This window comes from Ochotona curzoniae, unplaced genomic scaffold (assembly GCF_017591425.1).
Source record: "Ochotona curzoniae isolate NIBS_2020 unplaced genomic scaffold, NIBS_Ocur_1.0 contig_2688, whole genome shotgun sequence".
In the NCBI taxonomy this organism is placed as follows: domain Eukaryota; kingdom Metazoa; phylum Chordata; class Mammalia; order Lagomorpha; family Ochotonidae; genus Ochotona; species Ochotona curzoniae.
In genome coordinates this window covers 5,768,214-5,792,447 of record NW_024465553.1, presented here as the reverse complement: position 1 = coordinate 5,792,447, position 24,234 = coordinate 5,768,214, and the positions used below count along the sequence as shown (strand labels likewise).

Here is a 24,234-nt window from a genome sequence, read left to right as displayed (position 1 = left end):
AGAAGTCATTCCTTCCCTGTCAGTCATGCCCTCAGATGCTCCCACTCCAATATGTCTCAGACTCCTTCCCCAGACAATCATATCCTGGCCTGAAGTTTCCCACCTTCCCCCCTTGTCTTAAAAAAGAAGAAGAAAGAAAGAAAAGAAAAAAGAACAAGGGTAATCAACTATGCTGGCATGCTGACATACTGGCAGAGCTAACACAAATTTAACATCAACCAGGCCCAGAATGCCTGCCAGCTATTGGCTAGTTCTCTGCCTAGATACAAAGTAACCTAGGCAATTGCCTGCAGCTGAGGTCTTATAATGCACTTTTTAGATTTTTTAAAAGTTATTTTACTGCCTCTCCTGCCCCCAAAAGAAAGGCAGAACAGAGATGTGAAGACAGAAGTCTTCCATGCAATAGCCATTCTCTAAGTGGCTGCAACAGCTCTGGCTGGACCAGACCAAACTCAGGAGCCAGGAACTTCAGCTTGGCATTTTGAACAGAACCCCAGGTGCTTGAGTCATCCTCTGCTGCCTTTCCAGGCCCATTAGCAGGGAGGTGGATGGGAAGTAAAGTAGCCAGGACTTGATCTGGCATGTGTGTGGATGCTGGTGTCATGACACCCAGCCATCCTTTTGTTAGCTCTCAACCCGTTGTTGCGGAGAGGTTTGTAGATTGGATCGGATTAGTGTCCAAGAGTCAGAAAAGAGTGTGGAGACCAGATAACTGGTGAGAAGAGAATCAAAACCGTGGAGCAGGAGGAAATAGAAAAGCTTCCTGTCAGGGAGGGATAGAGGCCTGGGCTGGTGGAAAGGAAGCGAACTTGCAGGTGCTGGGATGTGTATAGCCAAGTGAGTTGATCCTACTGAAAACAATCCTATAAAGTGAAAGTAGGACTCAGCCTTCCATGTCTCCCATAGCCCCATTTATTGCCTGTCTTTTATCAAAAATAATCCACTGACTTAAGCTCCACAAGGTTCCTGTCGCCGAATCCAAGGGTTCATTTGCTTCTCCAATAGATAAAAGCTTTTGCTGACCCGTGTTGTCCAGAGCGGTTTCTTTAGGGAAATTCCAGGTCTGGGCAGAATGTAGCTCTCACTTTTCCAGAAGCCCCAGACCAACTGCAGTCCCCCCGGCCAGGATAAATTCTCTAAAGGTCATGAGCACAACTGACCAACCAGAAATTGACATGTAATCCTGCCCTCTCAGGAACCACTTCATCCTATGAGAATCTTTACCTCTAGCTTCTCGAGGAGCCTGGGAGTTGAGCGATAGTTACCCAGCTCCTTGCTCTGCACTTCCAGTGAACACCTCTGTTCTTCCACCACCCTGATGTCTGTAGTGCCCAGTTCGGGTGTTCTGTGGCAACTAAGTTTGATGTGTTTTAGGGCAAAATCATGGGGCAATTGTTGACCTCTACTGTTACTAGGGAAGGCATGACTTCTGTGTGTCTAGCAAACTATTTTCTCTTTGGCCAATCCAGGACCCTCTGGGGTCAGTTGCAAGTGGAACTGTGTATCCTGTTTTTGTAGCTGTCGCTGCCTCCATACAGGCTGTACATGCGGGCTGAGGACTGTGAGAGGGAGGGCTGATCTAAGATGGAGTTAATCTTGCTTCTTTGTGCCCTTGTGTTTCTCAGATCCCTTGCAATGTTCTTCTGGTTAGCAGTGATGTCAAAAGAAAATGACACCAATTTAGTGCCAAGACCTTCCCCTATTTACAATGTTATTTACAACTCCGGAGTCACACAACACCTTGCTCTGTGGAAACAGGGGTATTCCAACACACTTAGCAGAGGCTGTTGGTTTTCTAGACAGAAAAGGGCTGATAAAAGCAGAAACAAAAAAGAAAACACCAGTAGGCCATTTCAATATTTATTTTCCTAGGTTTATTATCAGGTTATCTCAAGTTCCCCTGCTTTGTTGGTTTGTGTTTGTTTGCTAAGGATGAAACAGCAAGCTTATTGTCCCACTGACTGAAGCTGGCCTTCCTGAGAAATTCAGCTTTAAGCTCTCTGACTCCTCAGAAGAACAGATCACAGCTTAGCTCCAGCTGGGTGACGTGAAACTTGAGCGGAAGTGACTCCCTTTTGGTTCTCGCCTGGTCTGTGGGAACCCAGTGCAAGAGCTTAGTCCAAAACAGTGTTCTGTTCTGTCATTTACCTCCCATGTGGGATTAGGGTTTCTAGCTCCTCTAGAATGCGTTAACTCTACATCAAAGGTGGGGAAGACTCGATGGTTTCCGTGACAGCTCAAGGTCAGGAAAAAGGCAGATCTTGATTCCTTATATATCCAGGGAGAGGCGTTTGATAGAGAATGACACGCTCCTGGCCCTGGGACTCCCTGGAATTGGACTGAAGACGATGGGCCATGTCCATCTTAGCAAGGCAGAGTTGAGCTTTGACTGCACCTCCCGACACACACACACACACACACACACACACACACACACACACACACACACACACACACGGCAGAGACTTGCTGTTTTCCCTTGCTCTTGCAGATTGGCTTCCCTCCCAGTGGGCCTCTTTAGCCATCTACAGTTGCGCTCCTCCCTCAGTGTGCAGGGCCCATCTGCATTCTTAGTGCATATCTCCCCAGGGTGGGCAAGCCCCTGGGCAAGGCACCAGGGAGGGAGCAGCAGGTGCTCCATGCCCTGCACCCAGGGCTACTAGCGCTCTGACCATGCCCAAGGCCTGAGTCCTTGGCAACAACCAGCCTGCTCTTAACTCAGCTTCTCTGAAGACCTAAGACCTGGGCTTGGTGAGTGGAGGTGGGCACTAGGTCAGGATGGATGGACAGAAGCCTGGATACTTGGAGCACAGGCTGAGTCATCCACATGAAGATCTGTGGTCTATGCCAGTGTGGGAAATGGTCCCCACACTGTGTGGGACAGAAGGCAGGGTTCTGAGGCTTTATATGTCACCAATCAGTAAAGCACTGCCTGTCTTCCATGCTTTTCTGAGAGAGAGAGATAAGAGAGAGAGAGAGAGTGAGCAGTGACCTTAAGCTCTGGGTACAGAGTGATCCCACATTGCCACCAAGATGACAACTGGAGCAATAGAAGAGTCTGCTGCTGCTCGCTCCCCTCCTGTAGGCCTCTCAGGCAGACTGTCAGTGTCCTCACGGAGCACTCGGGGTAGGGAGTGGCCCAGGGCATGGGGAAGCTGAGAAACAGGAGCTGGGGCCCAGGAGTGGGGAGGCTGAGGGGCAGGAGCTGGGGCCCAGGGCGTGGGGAAGCTGAGAAACAGGAGCTGGGGCCAAGGAGTGGGGACCTGAGGGATGGGAGCTGGGGCCCAGTAGTGGGGACCTGAGGGACAGGAGCTGGGGCTCAGGGAATGAGGGTCTGGATTGGGGCCACTAACTGCCCTGTGCCACTGCAGAAGGCCTGTTCCTGGGCTTCAGCCTCCCGCTCTGGGGGGTGAGCCAGGAACCTGCAGGCTCTCAGTTGGGGGCTGGGTCTCCTTCTCAGGTCCCTGGCTCACCTCTAAGCGTTCCTGTTCCTTTTCAGCATACCTGCTCCTGCTCCCTCTCCCCAAAGCCAAGTTCTTGGGGGTTTGAGGAGTGGACGAGAGTACCTGCTGGGCCTACTGGGAAACCTGGGGCCTCTGACCTCACAGAGGAGGAACTGTCCCAGCCACAAGGGTGTGATCAAGCCCTCCATGGTTCTACTCGTGTGGGGGCCCTCGGGCCAGCCAGACCTGGTCCTGGCCCCACGCCATGGGGCAGGAATTGCTCCTATGTGGTACATGGTGGTCTGAGAGCCAGTCCTCCAGGCCTCACCCACCCCACTGCTCAGCTCAACCTTACGTGTGATGGAAGTTAAGGGGCAGACCCTGGTGGAGTTTCCGCCACACCCACACTGTCAGGAGAGGGGTGTGTGCATGAGGGGAGAGGAGAGTTTGTCTTTCTGGTTTCTGGGCATTTATTACTTTAGTGCTGAGTTCAGGGACAGGATTAGGTGACTCTGCCCCAGGTCCCATCCAGTGGGGCTGGCATAGAGTTTATGATCTTTGCCAACATCAGCTGACTCAGGCTCCAGGCTTGCCAGGGGCAAGGTTCAGATCAACCCCCTGCCCCCGCCAGGTACAGTTCATGCCCTATATAGGTGAGTTTGTTTCTTCAGGTGCTTCTCCCTTGCTGCCTTGGGAACTGTCAGTAAGGCCGTGCCCCGCACATGAAACACTACTGACTCCAAGGCAGGGCAGGACATGACGCCATCTCCTTTTATTTATTTATTTTAAAAGCTCTATTTATTCATTTAAAGAGTGACAGAGAGGGCCTGGCATAATAGCCTAGTGGCTAAATCTTTGCCTTGCATGTGGTGCTGGGATCCTATATGATTACTGATTCATGTCCTGGCTGCTCCACTTCCCATCCAGCTTCCTGCTTGTGACCTGGGAAAGCAGAGGATAGTCCATAGCCTTAGGATTCTGCCCCAATGTGGGAGACCTGGAGGAAGTTCCTGGCTTCTGGTATCAGATCTCTTAGTTGCAGCCACTTGGGGAGTGAACTAGTGGACAGAAGATCTTTGTCTCTTCTCTCAATAAATCTGACTTTCCAATAATAATAAATAAATCTTTAAAAAAAAAAAAAGAGTGACAAAGAGGAGGAGAGAGAGAGATCTTCCATCTGCTGGCTCACTCCCAAAATGCCCACAACAGCCAGGGCTGGGCCACACCAAAGCCAGGAGCCAGAAATTCTTTTCTGGGTCTCCTATGTCAGCAACAAAGAGCATTAGCAGTTAGCTGGATTGCAAACAGAGCAGTTAGCTGGATTGGAAACGGAGCACTCTTATATGGCCCACAGCTGGCCTAGACAAAGCTGTAGCACTCACCAGCATGCAAACTGGCAACAAATATCTGGGTGAATGGAGACTAAGGTGGACTATGTCAGTCAATGGACCTTAGAAGGATTTCCTCATCCTTGGATTGGCAAGATCAATAGCATTTCAGAACTATCAAAACTATTGAAACCATTTGAGCAGAACTCTTGGAGCATGTTCCCCATTAGGGACCTTGGGTTGATGTTGGGTAGTTATTCCCCATGCCCGAGAACTGAGGTGGCTGGGAGGCTGTGTGTGGCTTCTCCCCTCATTTCCTCCTTTCCCCCAGATACAGGAAGAAGAAAAAATGTGGAAGTAATGGTCTCACCCACCTCCCCCTAGTCCTCGACTCTACCCACTCTTCTCATTCATCAAAAATAAAACTTTAAAAAGGGGGCAGATGGGGAGAAGGAAACTCAAATATAAGCAACTGCATGGTCCAAACTTAGAGATGTATGTGAAGTGAAATATTTTAGCAATGAAAAGAGACAAAGGCTGTGGAATTGCATGTACAGGAGTCACCCAGAACAGTGAGAGGCAGGACGTGAGATGACTGCAGACTTCCAGGGCTGAAGGGAGGATGGACGACAAGTTCAAGAGCACAGAGTTTCAGATTTGTCAGCTAAGCCGTTCTGAAGACCGGTGGTAGTGATTTTTGCCTAACAGTGGAAAGGGACTTAATGCCACTGAACTGTGCACTTGGAAATGGCCATAATGGTAACTGGTATGTACATTTTAACAGCATCTAAAAGGAGACACAGAGGGTTAAATCACCTTTGGGATACCGGCATCCCATATAAGAGTGCTCCGTTTCCAATCCAGCTAACTGCTCTGTTTGCAATCCAGCTAACTGCTACCCACAACCCCCTGGTCCTTTCCCTGATCAATCAACAGTCTCTGTGCCCAGGAGTACCTGGTTTCCCTAGCCCAGCCTTCCTGCTCCTGGCAAGTGTGCTGGCTTGGGACTGTACCCCTCCATACAGGCCCATTTGAAGTTCCCCAAGCCCAGTCAACCAGCCCACCAGGCAGCATGCTAACTTTGGGCTCTGACCTCCCTTCATCCGCCCCTCTGGCATCAAACACATGGGAAACACCTAGGCACACTCAGCTTGCCTGGAAATGAGCCCCAATTCCTGCATGCCCCTGCCTTTACTATCTCTGGCCCCTGGATGCCCATACCCCCAGGATCCCATGAGCCAGCTGTATCAACCACCCCCACCGCTGATGGCAGCAGGGGTTGCCCTCAGCCACTAGTGGCCCAGCCAGTAATAGTGGGGGACACCCCCTTTTTAAAAGATTTATTTTATTTCTATTGGAAAGACAGTGTTCAGATTTTTGCAATTAACCTAAGATGCTAGATGCAGTGTATCGTACAGGAGGTTTTTTTTTTTTAAATTCCATAAATTTTATATTTAAAAAAACAAACCAAAAAAGCCCCCAAATTTTTATTTTTGATCATTTTTACATATTTGATTGACTAGGGTGCAAAGGTCAAGGGCCAGAGAAAAGCGGGTGTAACCATTGTTTTGATATTCTGCTTGTTCCTTCCTGTATTTGGGGAAAGGGGAGAGATAAGGAGAGAAGCTACACCAAGCATCCTAACAATACCATGCCCCAATGTGGGGCATGATCTGAGGGTCCTGCTCAAGTGTTTTTGGTCGTTCAACAGTTTTGTATTGCTGCCCATCTTGCCACTTCAGTCTCGATGAAATCTCTCCAGACTCTACTGGCTGACATAGTCCAAGTTAGAATCTCATACAGGAGGTCTTTATTCCAGCAGGAGAGGCAGCTGAGGAGTAGGGAGAGAAAATAGAGCCAGGAAGGATGGCCTTGGGAAGGGAGAGAAGGAAGAGGACAGAGAGAGAGATGAAGAGAGAAGTCTCCTCCCATTGTGACAGGAGGGGGCTCCGAGGAAGGGAAAGAGAGAGCTGAGAGCAGAGAGAGCCAAGAATAGGGAGAGCAGAGAGATGAGAGAGGGTGCCCACACAGGACTGTGAGGGATCAGCGGATAGGGGCATCAAGGCTGTGGAAGATTGTTAGATGCCGCAGTAGATGGGAACTAGGGGAGAGGCCTACAAGCGATTGGTGGGTAGGGCCATCAGGTACGGTGCCACAAAGTTATAGTGGATTGGTGGTAACGGGGTTGTGTGGTTATAGCAGATTGTCATGAATAAGGAAAATAAGACCTAAGGGAAGCAAATATTTAAAAAGGCATCAAGTATAAAATGGCAGGGGTCAAATTTCAGGCCAATGTTCGAGTCACTCCTCACATTTCTCCCTTGTGATATATACAAGGGAAAAGGGCATTGCTTTTCTTCTGCAGCTTCTTCAGGCTGGCTGTGGGGACAGAATTCTCTAGGCAGTGGTCTCACAGTGGTGGGGGAGGTCTGAAGAGGCTGATAGTCTCCATTAATCTGATTGGAGTAGCACGTGGGGTCAGCAGTGGCTGAGAGGTTATGAGAGGTTTCCCCACAAATACTCCAAGTCAAGGTAAGAAAATTTGAAGTGACAGTTCAGATTCTCATTGGGGAGAACAAGTGAGAGATTCAAATAGAGGGGAACGAAAGGGAGAAGAGAGGGGAAAAGGCAAGATGGCAGACAGGATCCAGCCTTGTGGACAGCCTGAAGGGTAGTTCTCCTGGTTCGGTAGAGGCGTCCACATGGGCTGGGTGTTCTTGACAGGCATCCTGTGGCCCTCACCTCCAATTTCCCTCAGAATAAAAAGAGAGCTTGGGGGAAGAAAACGAGTTAGGAGAGGGCACTTAGGCTGGTGAGCAGGCAGGACAAAGAGCAGATCTGGATCAGAGATAGAGGAAAGCCTAGACATACGGGAACTCCTTCCATCCTCTGTGACACTGACATGAACGATCCAGATCTCAGAGTGTGTTCAGGATCAGAGAGCCATTAAGAAGCTCCTGGAAGAATTAATTAAGAGGCCAACCCATATTACAAAGGCATATGAGAGTGCTTTATTTTAGGTAGGAATACAATTAGAGGATTGTTAAATTGGCTAAGAGATAGCCCAATGGGATATCAGGAGGAGCAGACAAGGTAGCAATTGCCAGGTCCAGTTGAGCCTGATGCATTGAGGAATGAGATCACCTGATTTCTAGGTTAGGAGAGTAGGTAGCCCTCGTGGGGAATCATCACCATGTTGCATCAAGTTTGGGGGCTACGGCCTTGTAGTAGACATCACCATGCTCAAAAGTTGACACTTCAGAGCAAAGGAAGCAGCAAGAGATTTCAGCACCCAGGCCATGGTCCCAAGAACAAGAATGAGAACAAACTGAACTCTGAAATGAGAAAATGGGAACTGGACCTGTCAGGGGGAGCAATGTAGCACTGACTCACTCTCAGAGCCCCAGGGACGAGGGAGAGGAGACTCATTTATGGTGGTGTTGGATATGGTGAAGCATTTGAGAAAATAGAAGGTGACTCACAGGAGTGCGGGTCTGTGTTTTATGGCTGGGTGGAACCAGATGCAGAAGCAGCTCTGGTTCCAGGGTGGGGGAGCTAGGCAGTGGGAGAGCTGATCTGAATTGTGGCACCAAATGTTAGGAATTTTCACCATTATCCCAAGATGTCTGATGCAGCGAGTCACAAAGGAGGTCTTTATTACAGTGGGAGACGTGGCTGCAGATGAAGGAGAGAAAGCAGAGCAGAAGGTGGCGATGGGCTAGAAGTGAAGGCAGATGGCAGAGAAAGATAAAGAGAGAGAGGTCTTCTGCCATAGTGACAGGAGGGCTCCAATGAGGGAGAGAGAGAGCAGAGTCTACGGCAGGGGCCACAAGGGATTAGTGGCCAGGACTATCAGGTACGGTGCCATGAGGTTACACTGGATTGGTGGGAACAGGGTTGTGATGTTACAGCTGATAGTCACAAACCTTAGAGAAACCGAGACCCAGAAGAAGCAAGTCTAAATTGGCAGAAGTCACTCTTCAGGGCGAATGATCAAGTCATTCCTCAAAGGCAGATTTACAGGGGAAAGATCCTCCATCCACTGGTTCACTCCCCACGTGGTGACAAGAGCCAGAACTGAGCCGATCCGAATTGGGGGTTCCATCTGGGTTTTCCACGTGGGTGCAGTGTTTCAAGGCTTTGGACCATCCTCCTGTGCTTTCAAGGCCACAAGCAGAGAGCTGGATAGAAATAGAGCACCAGGGACATGAATCAGCACATATGGGATATTGGCATGTAGAAGGTGAAGATAAGCCAATTGAGTCATTGCACTGAGCCCATTTCCTTCCTTATTTTTCTTTTTCTTTTAAAGATTTATCTATTTTTATTGGAAAGTCAGATATGCAAAGAGGAGGAGAGATAGAAAGGAAGATCTTCTATCCGATGAATCACTCCCCAAGTGACTATAATGGCCGGTGCTGAGCCAATCTGAAGCCAGCAACCTCCTACAGGTCTCCAACACTGGTGCAGAGTCCCAACACTTTGAGCCAAGCAACAAGCAGGGAGCTGGATGGGAAATGGGGCCACTGGGAATAGAACTGGTGCCCATATGGGATCTCAGCCTTCAAGACAAGGACTTTAGCTGCTAGGTCACTGCACTGGGCCCTCTTCCTACTTTTTTCAACAAGGATTGGTCCCCCATTGTGTGGTTGCTATCACTTCTTCTGTCCCTCATTGGTGGATGGACACTGGAGTTGCTATAGCATCTTGGTGTAGGTGACTGAGGCTGCTGAGAACATGGGTGTTAGGTTTAGAGGTGCTCAGACAACTTGAGGGCGAGAGAGAAAGGGAGAACCTTTCAGTTCAGACAAAGGGTTTTATTAGTTAGTGGAGAGTCTGACAGACCACTTCCTGGTGGGAGACGGTCCAGGACCCCTTCCCCATGGCAGGCTGACTGTGGGAAGATATTTATTAGCCAGAGTATGCAGCACTGCGGTTTTATAGATCCTAGCATGGGGGATGGGAGAAGGCAGCAGCTGTGCATGTGAGTGACCTGTGACATGAGTGACAAGGGTACATGGGCTGGGACAGGTTCTGGGTGGTTCCTGTAGGGCATGCCAGATATTCCTGAGGCGATAAGGCTAGAAGATTCATCATGGCCTCACACTCACTCTCCTTAGGCCAACACCCTGCTCTACCCACCCTAAGAATGGGTTGGCAACTCTCTCTCTCTTTGTCTTTTATGATACATTTCTATAGGCTCTGGGGTTTCCCTTACCCTCTCTCCAAGTCCCCTTCCTGCCACCGACTCCTCAGTATTATTACCATAGTCCATCATAAAGAGTCCGAAGTCCACCCTTCCGCTCTTTAAGTTTATCTTGACAGCATAGGAATGGACGATGATAGATGTCCATCATGCTTTTAAGAGTTTCTTGGGAGTCCAACTTTGACTTGAAAGTAGAGATGCACACTGCATTGTATCTTCATATCTAGATAGGATAGTTCCTATTACACAGTTACTAACTATCCTGTTAGATGAAAATCCATAAAACAAAATCAACCACAGGAAGAAAAAAGGAACTTTACAACAACATGAGGTTAAATAACATGTTACTGAATGACCAATGCATACTGAAGAAATGAAAAAGAAAATCAACAAGCCTCTTAGAGCAAATGACGTAGCTGTGTGACCTATGAGTCTGTGAAAAACCAATAAGAAAGAAAAAGTTTTTTGGAGAAATGAAAATAAAAACAAACATCAAATCCCATGAGATATAGCAAAAACAGTATTGAAACGACTATTGATGTTATATTTTGCATGTTGATTGTCTTGTATTAGAGAAAACATACCATGTTTGTCCTTTTGGGATTGACTTATTTCACTGTGTATAATGGTGTCTAGTTGGGACCATTTGGTTGCAAGTGATGAAATTTCATTCTTCTCAATGGCTGAGTAGTGTTGCATGGAGCAGCTGTACCACAGTTTCATTATGCACTCCTCCTTGGATGGGCATCTGGGTTGTTTCCAAGTCTGCTCTTCTAGATTGTGCTGCTGTAAATATAGGATAACCCATTTTTAAAAATCATGTGCAGATTTAATTTCCCTGTCACTTTTACAAAACTCAGTTATAAATGGATCAAGGGCCAAAATCTACACCCAGGAATCATCAAACTATTAGTGAAAAACACAGAAAGCACTCTTCAAGATAGAGGAATTGGGAAAGACTTCTGGAAAAGACTCCAAAAGCACAGGCAGTCACAGGCAGAATACAGAAATGGAACTACATCTAACAAAACAGCTGCTGTCCAGCAAAGGAAATGATCAACAAGAGAATAGGGGAAAACCTTAGCACACTACACAACCCGAGAGGGGTCAAATATTCAGCATTTACAAAGATTTTCAGAAACTCAACAGCAGCAAAACAAACAACACTGTGAAGAAATGGGGGAAGGAAATGAACAGACATTTTTCAAAAGAACAAATTCGAATAGGTAATTTATGAAACACTGCTCAGACTCCCTAGCTTTCAGGGAATTACAAATGAAAACAACATTGCGCTTCCACCTTACTTCACTGAGAATGGCCTGCATTCGGAACTCCACTAACAATGCCTGTTGACGTGGATGTGGGAAGAAAGGTACCCTCCACTGTTGGTGGGAGTGCAGGCTAGTACAACCACTATGGAAGTCTGTATGGAGTGCTGAGAGAACTGAAAATTGATCTGCCATATGACCCAGCTACCCTGCTTCTGGAAATATAAATATCTCTTTAACATCCTGTGTCTCTGCAAGTAGATTGGGTTGCTTGGTCATGTGGTTATTCTATTTTTAGTCTCTTGGGGGAAGTGCCACAGTGCTCTGCATAGTAGCTGTACCATTTTACAAACCTACTCACGGTGCATAGAACCTTCCATATCTCCACTTGTTCCTCCTCAACCCTTGTGATTGTTTTTCTGATAGCATCTATACAGCGGCTTTGGTTGTTGCTAATGCCTAGCAATGCTAAGCATCTTTGCATTTGCTTGATGGCTATTTATCTCTTGATTGTCTTTGAAAAACCGAGTTCAGCAGAACAGATCCACTGGCTAATCCTACCCCTGAAACTCTGGGATCCAATATGGAGACGGGTCCATGTACTGGCTGCTCCACTTCGCATCCAGATCCCTGCTTGTGGCCTGAGAAAGCACTGGAAGATAGTTCAAAGCCTTGGGACCACAGCATGGGAGACCCGGAAGAGGCTAGTGGCTCATGAATTCAAATCAGCTCAGCTCTAGCCATTGTGACCATTTGAGGAGTGAATCAGCAGGTGGAAGATCTTTCTCTCCTCTCTATAAATCGGCCTCCCAGATTTAAATGAATAAGTGTTAAAAAAAAAGAAAGAAAAAAATCAGGTTCTAGGTCAGTTTTCAACCTAATGAACTGCATTGCTGTGGTTGAGTTGCAGTTCTGTGTATGACCTGAATATTAGCCCCATGTCACATGCATCATTTGTGTTTTTTCCCAGTCTGTGAATTGACTATGGAAATACTGTAGTATCCTTTACTGCATGAAGCCATATTCTTGACCCATGCATGCATCTTTCTCTGAAATATTCACTCAGGCCTCCTTCATCTCTGGCCTCTGAGAAGACACAGCGAATGAGGGCTGACCTTTCATCCTTGCGAGCTGCATATCCAGCTGAGGTGACAGCTGGAAAATTCTGTGGCGAGGAACAGAATATCCATACCGGAGTGATTAGGTGCCATGCACATGGCCTGGGGAGACTGAGAGTGTGTGATGGGCAGGCTTCCTGTAAGGCCCACTGGGTAAGGAAGCGGGCAGTCAGGACAAAGTGCAAGCTTGCTCTACCAGTTGTTGGGCCCTTGGCTGAAAAAAATGGCTGTGCTGCTTGTGTGCAGGGTGCACAGCAAACCGAGCCAGGAAACTGTAGCTAGAACATGAACCACATCTTGCCGTGTCCCTATAGCAACTTGGCTGCACCTGCAGGGCCCACTAAAAGACATCCACTTCTGTCCCTACTGCACATCCTGTTTTGATCTTTGTGTACAAATTCTCACCTCCTGACCCAGGCCACAACTTCTCTGCTCTTTCATACTGGACCAGTTTACATGGAGCACTCCCAAAAAAGGCTTGCTGTGAGTTAATCTAGATATACGTTGTTCCCTGACACTGAGCCTGATACTTCCCAACCTGATAATATGCCTGGGCCAGGCCTGGTCCAGCAGGGAGGGAATTCTTTGTCTCCTAGGACCGGGACATAGTTGGGAGCTACAGCATTAGCTAGCAGAGGGAGGCAGGCAGAGGCCAGGTCACAGAGGGCTCATGCGTTCTTCTTAGAGAACTTGGGCTCTGGCCTGTGGGTCACACAAGGCTGCTGAGGGGTTTTAAGCACGCAAATGTGGTGGGTACAATCACATCTTTGTCTTTGTGAAGGTGAGGAAGTAGAGGCTGGTGACAGGTTGCTGTGAAGTGAGCTCACCAAGGGGCCTGGGAGGACAAGTCTTAGGATCCCAGGTAACATGTGGGTAGGTGTGCATCAAATCCTGGATGCTGAGAACACAGATGGTCCTTCAGGCCCTGGGGCAGGGGGCAATGACCCAGGAAGTAGAATCTTAGCGGAGAACAAGCATAGGGGTTGAAAGTGGGATGCTCTAACTGACCAGAGATCTGGGAGAGGAGATGAAAGAGATGAACAGCAAAGGCCAGTGTGGCAGAGGATGAGTGAGTGGGCAACCTTGCTAAGTGATGCCCCTGACTGGATGGCAGCAAACGGTGCAGGCTTCTCTTGCAGTTTGGAAGTCAGATGTCCCTGTTCCCTCTGATGTTTCCAGAGGGCAGATGAACACAGGCCCCTTCCTGTGTCTGCGGATGGTTTTCAATCCTTTGTTACCCACACAGCGAAGGTGGACAGGTGTAGAACTCCAACCTCTGTCTGTCTTCCTGTCTCCTTCTCCCTGAATTTTTGTGGCTCTTCTCTCCTTTCTTTAATTAAGATTTATTAGAAAGGCCAAGTTAGGGGTCTGGTGTTATAGTGTAGTGGTTAAAGTCCTCGCCTTGGATGTGCTGGGATCCCATATGGGCGCTGGTTTTAATCCCGGTGGCTCCACTTCCCATCCAGATCCTTGCTTGTGGCCTGGGAAAGCAGTTGAGGACTGCCTAAAGCTTTGGGACTCTGCGCCCACGTGTGAGACCCAGAAGAAGCTCCGGACTCCGGGCTTCGGAATGGCTCAGCTCCAACCGTTGCAGCCATTTGGGGAGTGAATCATTGGATGGAAGATCATCCTCTCTGTCTCTCCTTCTTTCTGTATATCTGCCTTTCCAATAAAAATAAATTTTAAAAAAAATAAAACATCAATAAAAAAGAAAGTTTAAGTTAGAGAGAGAGAAAAAGAGAGAGAAAGAAACACAGTCCTCAATTTGAAGCTTTACACCCAAAAGGATGCGACAAGTAGGGTAGGCCAGTTTGAAGCCAGGAGCCTGGAACTCCTTCTGTGTCTCCCACAGGAGTGGCAGGGCCAAAGCACTGCGGCCAAATGACCAAGGCTGGGCCGACAGAAGACAGGAGCTTCTTCCAGTTTTCCATGTGGCTGCAGGCACCCAAGCACTTGGGCCATCCTCCATCTCTTCCCAGGCACAGTAGCAGGGAGCTGGATCCAGAGGGGAGTTGCTGGGCCTCCAATCGGCATCCACAGGGCATGCTGGCATGGAAGGCAGTGGTTTTCCAGCTGTGCCACAGTGCTGGGCTGAAATCCCCACATCTTGATGGAGCCTTCCCCTGCACACTCCTTGTGGCCAGTGGGAGGCTTGCTCCTCAAACATCTACAAGGCTATTTCTGAATAACGCTTTATGTTTCATGATGTCTTTACCATTCACTGGCTCTCTGCTCAGATGCCTGCAGTGGCGTCAGGAGTTTCATCCGTGTCTCCCATGGGGCAGCTGCTTTCTGCAGGTCATTATCAGGGATCAGGATCAGAAGTGGGACACAAACCAGTGCCCCCATGAAAGGCAGCATTGCAGGTGTGGTCTTTGACCACTACACCACAACACTGGCCCCTAAACGTGTGCTCTCCCTGCTATCCTCATTGCTCCTTTTACAAATGTCCTTCATCCTGAACACAACACAAAGCCTACCATCATCCCTGAAAGAATGGACAGAGATGTTGCTTTCTTCACTCCCTCTGGAGGGTGGGCTAGGACCCTTGGCAGAGTTGTCCAGTGGTATCAGGTCATGGGGAGCATGGAGTGACAGGAGCATCAGAGCCATGTGGAGATTTCCAGGGGATCTTTTGAGTCAGCTCCGTGAGGCGAGGCAGCTGACCCCTCGCAGAGGCAGGAAAACAGCCTGGGAGCTGAGGGAGGCTGCTGGCAGGTGCAGCCTCAGCTGCAGGGAAGCCTGGCTGGTGGCCAGTGCCTAGCGCGCTCCTCGGCCACCTTGAGGAGACTGGCAGCACTGCGTCCCTCCAGAGTTGATGTTGTCCAGCTGGAGTGGGGGGGTAGTGCCAGGCTTGCTTGCTTTGTCCCCTCGGGAAGTGCACCCCAGCACTCTTAAATGGGCCTCTAGCTTGGTCCTCGGATACCAGCAAGCTCCGTTCTCGTTCACTGAATCACCTCGTGTGTGGGGAGCGATCTCTACTTTCAGTGCAGGTGCAGAGGCGGGGCATTCCAACCAGTGAGTAGAGGCGGGGAGGTGGGTGGGGTCCTCATGGGGACAGGCAGCGCCCAGGGTGTTGTCTGGCGTATAAATCCCCCAGACGGACTTAAGTTTCCTTATTCGTGTTGGAACAAGCTCAGCTCCACCATGAGGGTTGACTGTCGTTCCCATCCTGGTCTGCGTGGGCAGCGCGGCCACATGATGACCCACTCATGCCATCGACCCTTCCCCTCTCCGCCTGGTCCTATGGCTGCGGAAAGGCATTGGCGCTGCTGTTGGAGCAAGTGAGTGATTCGGTCCAAAACCCATGGCAGTCCTTCACAGACCCGAGATAGAGGCCAGTGTTGGTGGTGGGTATGGCAGGAGGCAATATTGGGTATCAGGAATCGGGCAAGGCTGAGACCCTTTAATCCGCCTGCTCACAGCCCCAAGATGTGTGTGTGGTCTCTCAGAGACTCTGTGATGCTCTTCTTGCCTTGTAGCTGTTGCAGTGGCAGCCACGCCCGTGGTCCTGGGCGCTTTGGGCTTCACCGCGGGGGGCATCGCTGCCTCCTCCATCGCTTCCAGCATGATGTCTGCCGCGGCCGTGGCCAATGGAGGTGGAGTGGCTGCGGGCAGCCTGGTGGCCACGCTGCAGTCCGTGGGTGAGTGTCCAGGGTGTCATCAGCCTCAAAGCTTGGGTGCTGCTGCCTGCCTCCCTGTTCAGCTCAGGGCTCACCCTCTGTCTCTTCTGCAGGTGCTGCGGGACTCGCCGCATCAACCAATGCCATCCTGGGAACAGCTGGGGCGGGTGTGGGTGCCTTGGTAGCTCGCCTAGGAAGAGGAGACATTCTCCCTGCAGTGAAGCGCATTGCTGAGGAGGATCTCCTGGCAAACCCTCACCCTAACACATCCCTGGAGATGGAATATGAATATAGTCATATGCAAACATGGCTCCTGTCTTCATTTCCCATTTGGGCAGGGGAGGCGGGCCAGTGGGGAGTTGTCAGCTGTGGACTTTGTCTCCTTGTCCCAGCTGTCTTGGAGGGACCAGGGGAGATGGCAGGTGGACCAGGTCCAGAAGCAGTAGATGGCATGCTTTGTTTGGGCCCAGGCTTACAGGGCTTATCTCCAAGGCCCTGGAACAGTGGGCAGAGGGCACCTGTGCGTGGCCTCCGTGCACCCTTCATTCAGGGTTTGAGGTGTGAGAGGCTCCTGTGAGTGAGCAGCAGCCGCTGTCCCCAGAGTCCCGGATCCTTCTGCATGAACAGCACCAGACCTCGCAGGCAGAACAGCTTTTCCTTTGGTTTGCCTACTTATGTCCCTTGTCCAGAGGCATCCTGGGAGATGTGTGTACCCAGTGCTCCTGTCAGGCGCTTGGCGTGGCACGGATGGGAGCCTGACTCAGGATGGGTCACTTGCTCCCCAATGTGGGCAATTGGCATGGGCAGAGTTTGTGTGCCAAGCTCTGAAGCCCTGACTCAACCCCTCACCCCAAAGCCTGGTGGTGGCCCTGGGATCGATGCTGTGGTGGACAGGAAGGGTCTGCCCTGTCCTGGGTTACAACATCAGGAGGACATGGTGAGTGACATGGTGAAGCTGAGAGCACAGGGGGGCAGGACGCTGACCTGCGGAATGGCTGCGGGGCTTCCTGGAGGATGAGCAGGCTAGGCGGGCACTGAATGTTGGCTGGAAGTCTCGCAGAGGAGGGTGGTGCCAAATGCAGTGCAGTCTAGGGGAGCAGATCACCCTTACGGAGCTGGGTCTCTGTGGGGCAGGGAGGGAACAGCATGGCACCGTGCATTCACAGTGAGCCAGGTTCTTAGACAGCCTGACTTAGGAGCATTGTCCAGGGGCTGCCTGGGAGATGCATGCAGCCAGATCTCATTCTCATCAGTGGGGGCAGTGGCCCAGCATGAAAGCCCCCCAGCCCGCTTTCCGGGCTCACATCCCCTGCCTTCCAGGTCCACGTGTGCTGGTTGGGTGCTATGGCCTAATCCAGCAAGGCATGCATCACCTCAGCTTTTGGTGCAGGTGCTATATCCTGGTCCAGACCGGGCTCCCCGAAGCATCCTCTCATGCCGGTGCGTGCTGTAGCCTTGTGCAGAAAAGCTAGGCCACAGTCCTGGCCCTGGTGTGAACTGGGTTGTGTTACAACACCATCTGGGCTGTCTTGCACCCTGTCCTGGTTCTGGGATCTGTGTTTGTGTGTTATGAACTTCCCCATCATGGCCTTAACCCATCCCTGACCCTCATGAACACTGGTGGGTACCCGGTACCACAACCTGGCTGGACTGGGCTGTTCTTGGTTAGACAGGCTATAACCTGCACTATTGGCTCGTGTGCTCACCTGCAGGGACAGCATCCTTACAAAGGAGTTCTTCAAATTCCGCTGTCAGGTCTCCTGTCATGGCAGATCTTGTGTCTTGTGCACACAACGGTGGGTCCTTGGCCCAGCCTGACTTAGTCCACCACCTGTGCTGGCAGGAAAGGTGATCTTGTCCGATGGACCCACACCCAGTGGGAGAGGGAAGACCTTGCTCAGAGATGCCCTAAGTGGATAATTGCACACAGTGCAGACCTCTTCTCTCATAGTTTGGAAGGTCAGAAGTCCCTGCTCCCTCTGTCCACACTGCCGCTCTCTGTCCTGCCTCTGCCCAGCATGTCTGCATCGTCCACACTCTGGTGGGCTCAGCTCCTACTGAGAACAAAGCCACGTGACCCCGGGTCAGTCCTCCGGAGGGAAGGCTGACCAATGGTAGCATTCTGTGGAACTGCAGAGAAAGCAGAAGGGGAGTGTGTCCCACTCCTCAGAATGGCTTTACAATTCCTAGCACACCATCCCGTCATCCTCTGAGCCCAGACACAAACAGATAGGTCTATTATCAGCTGGTTTACTCACCAAGATTCCAGCTGCAGTGGACAGGACTGGGCCAGGCTGAGGCTGGAGCCAGAAGTCCGGTTGGTAGTACTGTGTCCTGGGTACAGGAGCTGCCTGCCTGTCTGGGCACCCCTGCTCCAGTCAGCAGCCCCTGTGCCCAGCATGGAGGACGGCCTGGCAAACATGCAGCTCAGCGGCTTCAGGCTTCTGCTTGGTGCCTGGCTGCTGCACAGGACTCCTCACACTTTCTCCACCAGGGCTGACACCTGCTGCTATAGGGGCGGGCTTCCTGTGGTGGTCCTTTAGTCTTAGCCTGGGTGGATCCTGTGTGCCTGGCCACTGGCGGTGAGAGGGGTGCCTGGTGTGGCATCACATTGTCTGCCACTCTCCCAGGGTCACTGAGTCCCAGCCTGGGCCCTGGGCTGTTCCTGGTCACTCCCCAAGGGAGCGGCTTTCTGTTTGTTTGTTTGGCTTTGTTCGGCTCTCTCTCTCTCTCTCTCTCTCTCTCTCTCTCTCTCTCTGTTTGTGTGTGTGTGTCTCAAATTTGAGTTCCTAGTATTATGACGGAGTCTCAGGTGAGAATAGAAGTGTGAGGAGTTAGATGGGCAAGTAGGCAGTTAGGCAAGGCCCCTGCATGAATGTGGAATCAGGAATAAAGTGAAATAGACAAAGAGAGAGAGAGAGAGAGAGAGAGAGAGAGAGAGAGAGAGTCCTCTATGTGCTGGTTTATTCTCCCCAAAAGGCTAAAATGACCAAGGCTGGGCTGACAGAAGACAGGAGCTTCTTCCAGTTTTCCATGTGGCTGCAGGGACCCAAGCACTTGGCCATCCTCCATCTCTTCCCAGGCACAGTAGCAGGGAGCTGGATCCAGAGGGGAGTTGCTGGGCCTCCAATCGGCATCCACAGGGCATGCTGGCATGGAAGGCAGTGGTTTTCCAGCTGTGCCACAGTGCTGGGCTGAAATCCCCACATCTTGATGGAGCCTTCCCCTGCACACTCCTTGTGGCCAGTGGGAGGCTTGCTCCTCAAACATCTACAAGGCTATTTCTGAATAACGCTTTATGTTTCATGATGTCTTTACCATTCACTGGCTCTCTGCTCAGATGCCTGCAGTGGCGTCAGGAGTTTCATCCGTGTCTCCCATGGGGCAGCTGCTTTCTGCAGGTCATTATCAGGGATCAGGATCAGAAGTGGGACACAAACCAGTGCCCCCATGAAAGGCAGCATTGCAGGTGTGGTCTTTGACCACTACACCACAACACTGGCCCCTAAACGTGTGCTCTCCCTGCTATCCTCATTGCTCCTTTTACAAATGTCCTTCATCCTGAACACAGCACAAAGCCTACCATCATCCCTGAAAGAATGGACAGAGGTGTTGCTTTCTTCACTCCCTCTGGGGGGTGGGCTAGGACCCTTGGCAGAGTTGTCCAGTGGTATCAGGTCATGGGGAGCATGGAGTGACAGGAGCATCAGAGCCATGTGGAGACTTCCAGGGGATCTTTTGAGTCAGCTCCGTGAGGCGAGGCAGCTGACCCCTCGCAGGGCAGGAAAACAGCCTGGGAGCTGAGGGAGGCTGCTGGCAGGTGCAGCCTCAGCTGCAGGGAAGCCTGGCTGGTGGCCAGTGCCTAGCGGTTGGCCCCTGGCGGAGACTGGCAGCACTGCATCCCTCCGAGATTTGAGTGTGCTAATGGGGTTGGGCGCGGTGCCAGGCTTGTTTGCTCTGTCTCCCTGAGAAATGCACTCCAGCAGCCCTGAGTGGGCCTCTAGCTTGGTCCTCGGATACCAGCAAGCTCCGTTCTCGTTCACTGAATCACCTCGTGTGTGGGGAGCGATCTCTACTTTCAGTGCAGGTGCAGAGGCGGGGCATTCCAACCAGTGAGTAGAGGCGGGGAGGTGGGTGGGGTCCTCATGGGGACAGGCAGCGCCCAGGGTGTTGTCTGGCGTATAAATCCCCCAGACGGTCTTAAGTTTCCTTATTCGTGTTGGAACAAGCTCAGCTCCACCATGAGGGTTGACTGTCGTTCCCATCCTGGTCTGCGTGGGCAGCGCGGCCACATGATGACCCACTCATGCCATCGACCCTTCCCCTCTCCGCCTGGTCCTATGGCTGCGGAAAGGCATTGGCGCTGCTGTTGGAGCAAGTGAGTGATTCGGTCCAAAACCCATGGCAGTCCTTCACAGACCCGAGATAGAGGCCATTGTTGGTGGTGGGTATGGCAGGAGGCAATATTGGGTATCAGGAATCTGGCAAGGCTGAGACCCTTTAATCCGCCTGCTCACAGCCCCAAGATGTGCGTGTGGTCTCTCAGAGACCCTGTGATGCTCTTCTTGCCTTGTAGCTGTTTCAGTGGCAGCCACGCCCGTGGTCCTGGGCGCTTTGGGCTTCACCGCGGGGGGCATCGCTGCCTCCTCCATCGCTTCCAGCATGATGTCTGCCGCGGCCGTGGCCAATGGAGGTGGAGTGGCTGCGGGCAGCCTGGTGGCCACGCTGCAGTCCGTGGGTGAGTGTCCAGGGTGTCATCAGCCTCAAAGCTTGGGTGCTGCTGCCTGCCTCCCTGTTCAGCTCAGGGCTCACCCTCTGTCTCTTCTGCAGGTGCTGCGGGACTCGCCGCATCAACCAATGCCATCCTGGGAACAGCTGGGGCGGGTGTGGGTGCCTTGGTAGCTCGCCTAGGAAGAGGAGACATTCTCCCTGCAGTGAAGCGCATTGCTGAAGAGGATCTCCTGGCAAACCCTCACCCTAACACATTCCTGGAGATGAAATATGAATATAGTCATATGCAAACATGGCTCCTGTCTTCATTTCCCATTTGGGCAGGGGAGGCGGGCCAGTGGGGAGTTGTCAGCTGTGGACTTTGTCTCCTTGTCCCAGCTGTCTTGGAGGGACCAGGGGAGATGGCAGGTGGACCAGGTCCAGAAGCAGTAGATGGCATGCTTTGTTTGGGCCCAGGCTTACAGGGGCTTATCTCCAAGGCCCTGGAACAGTGGGCAGGGGGCACCTGTGCGTGGCCTCCGTGCACCCTTCATTCAGGGTTTGAGGTGTGAGAGGCTCCTGTGAGTGAGCAGCAGCCGCTGTCCCCAGAGTCCCGGATCCTTCTGCATGAACAGCACCAGACCTCGCAGGCAGAACAGCTTTTCCTTTGGTTTGCCTACTTATGTCCCTTGTCCAGAGGCATCCTGGGAGATGTGTGTACCCAGTGCTCCTGTCAGGCGCTTGGCGTGGCACGGATGGGAGCCTGACTCAGGATGGGTCACTTGCTCCCCAATGTGGGCAATTGGCATGGGCAGAGTTTGTGTGCCAAGCTCTGAAGCCCTGACTCAACCCCTCACCCCAAAGCCTGGTGGTGGCCCTGGGATCGATGCTGTGGTGGACAGGAAGGGTCTGCCCTGTCCTGGGTTACAACATCAGGAGGACATGGTGAGTGACATGGTGAGCTGAGAGCACAGGGGGGCAGGACGCTGACCTGCGGAATGGCTGCGGGGCTTCCTGGAGGATGAGCAGGCTAGGCGGGCACTGAATGTTGGCTGGAAGTCTCGCAGAGGAGGGTGGTGCCAAATGCAGTGCAGTCTAGGGGAGCAGATCACCCTTACGGAGCTGGGTCTCTGTGGGGCAGGGAGGGAACAGCATGGCACCGTGCATTCACAGTGAGCCAGGTTCTTAGACAGCCTGACTTAGGAGCATTGTCCAGGGGCTGCCTGGGAGATGCATGCAGCCAGATCTCATTCTCATCAGTGGGGGCAGTGGCCCAGCATGAAAGCCCCCCAGCCCGCTTTCCGGGCTCACATCCCCTGCCTTCCAGGTCCACGTGTGCTGGTTGGGTGCTATGGCCTAATCCAGCAAGGCATGCATCACCTCAGCTTTTGGTGCAGGTGCTATATCCTGGTCCAGACCGGGCTCCCCGAAGCATCCTCTCATGCCGGTGCGTGCTGTAGCCTTGTGCAGAAAAGCTAGGCCACAGTCCTGGCCCTGGTGTGAACTGGGTTGTGTTACAACACCATCTGGGCTGTCTTGCACCCTGTCCTGGTTCTGGGATCTGTGTTTGTGTGTTATGAACTTCCCCATCATGGCCTTAACCCATCCCTGACCCTCATGAACACTGGTGGGTACCCGGTACCACAACCTGGCTGGACTGGGCTGTTCTTGGTTAGACAGGCTATAACCTGCACTATTGGCTCGTGTGCTCACCTGCAGGGACAGCATCCTTACAAAGGAGTTCTTCAAATTCCGCTGTCAGGTCTCCTGTCATGGCAGATCTTGTGTCTTGTGCACACAACGGTGGGTCCTTGGCCCAGCCTGACTTAGTCCACCACCTGTGCTGGCAGGAAAGGTGATCTTGTCCGATGGACCCACACCCAGTGGGAGAGGGAAGACCTTGCTCAGAGATGCCCTAAGTGGATAATTGCACACAGTGCAGACCTCTTCTCTCATAGTTTGGAAGGTCAGAAGTCCCTGCTCCCTCTGTCCACACTGCCGCTCTCTGTCCTGCCTCTGCCCAGCATGTCTGCATCGTCCACACTCTGGTGGGCTCAGCTCCTACTGAGAACAAAGCCACGTGACCCCGGGTCAGTCCTCCGGAGGGAAGGCTGACCAATGGTAGCATTCTGTGGAACTGCAGAGAAAGCAGAAGGGGAGTGTGTCCCACTCCTCAGAATGGCTTTACAATTCCTAGCACACCATCCCGTCATCCTCTGAGCCCAGACACAAACAGATAGGTCTATTATCAGCTGGTTTACTCACCAAGATTCCAGCTGCAGTGGACAGGACTGGGCCAGGCTGAGGCTGGAGCCAGAAGTCCGGTTGGTAGTACTGTGTCCTGGGTACAGGAGCTGCCTGCCTGTCTGGGCACCCCTGCTCCAGTCAGCAGCCCCTGTGCCCAGCATGGAGGACGGCCTGGCAAACATGCAGCTCAGCGGCTTCAGGCTTCTGCTTGGTGCCTGGCTGCTGCACAGGACTCCTCACACTTTCTCCACCAGGGCTGACACCTGCTGCTATAGGGGCGGGCTTCCTGTGGTGGTCCTTTAGTCTTAGCCTGGGTGGATCCTGTGTGCCTGGCCACTGGCGGTGAGAGGGGTGCCTGGTGTGGCATCACATTGTCTGCCACTCTCCCAGGGTCACTGAGTCCCAGCCTGGGCCCTGGGCTGTTCCTGGTCACTCCCCAAGGGAGCGGCTTTCTGTTTGTTTGTTTGGCTTTGTTCGGCTCTCTCTCTCTCTCTCTCTCTCTCTCTCTCTCTCTCTCTCTGTTTGTGTGTGTGTGTCTCAAATTTGAGTTCCTAGTATTATGACGGAGTCTCAGGTGAGAATAGAAGTGTGAGGAGTTAGATGGGCAAGTAGGCAGTTAGGCAAGGCCCCTGCATGAATGTGGAATCAGGAATAAAGTGAAATAGACAAAGAGAGAGAGAGAGAGAGAGAGAGAGAGAGTCCTCTATGTGCTGGTTTATTCTCCCCAAAAGGCTAAAATGACCAAGGCTGGGCTGACAGAAGACAGGAGCTTCTTCCAGTTTTCCATGTGGCTGCAGGGACCCAAGCACTTGGCCATCCTCCATCTCTTCCCAGGCACAGTAGCAGGGAGCTGGATCCAGAGGGGAGTTGCTGGGCCTCCAATCGGCATCCACAGGGCATGCTGGCATGGAAGGCAGTGGTTTTCCAGCTGTGCCACAGTGCTGGGCTGAAATCCCCACATCTTGATGGAGCCTTCCCCTGCACACTCCTTGTGGCCAGTGGGAGGCTTGCTCCTCAAACATCTACAAGGCTATTTCTGAATAACGCTTTATGTTTCATGATGTCTTTACCATTCACTGGCTCTCTGCTCAGATGCCTGCAGTGGCGTCAGGAGTTTCATCCGTGTCTCCCATGGGGCAGCTGCTTTCTGCAGGTCATTATCAGGGATCAGGATCAGAAGTGGGACACAAACCAGTGCCCCCATGAAAGGCAGCATTGCAGGTGTGGTCTTTGACCACTACACCACAACACTGGCCCCTAAACGTGTGCTCTCCTTCTATCCTCATTGCTC

The 24,234-nt window shown here is 51.7% G+C and overlaps 2 protein-coding genes across 2 annotated transcripts; both read left to right on the top strand.

Annotated features, from left to right (window-relative positions):
• The first annotated feature begins 14,710 nt into the window (after window positions 1-14,710).
• LOC121153216 (interferon alpha-inducible protein 27-like protein 2A) lies at window positions 14,711-16,550 on the top strand. Its single transcript, XM_040975697.1, has 4 exons — window positions 14,711-14,771; window positions 15,846-16,007; window positions 16,100-16,279; window positions 16,537-16,550. The coding sequence occupies exons 1-4, from the start codon at window positions 14,711-14,713 to the stop codon at window positions 16,548-16,550; spliced, it is 417 nt and encodes a 138-aa protein (XP_040831631.1).
• A 4,002-nt stretch (window positions 16,551-20,552) lies between these two features.
• Window positions 20,553-22,780, top strand: LOC121153215 (interferon alpha-inducible protein 27-like protein 2A; the record flags this gene model as incomplete). Its single annotated transcript, XM_040975696.1, has 3 exons — window positions 20,553-20,724; window positions 20,817-21,037; window positions 22,721-22,780. Coding segments are annotated over 3 exons (453 nt in total), but the record flags the coding sequence as incomplete, so codon positions are not given.
• Between the last annotated feature and the right edge of the window lie 1,454 nt (window positions 22,781-24,234).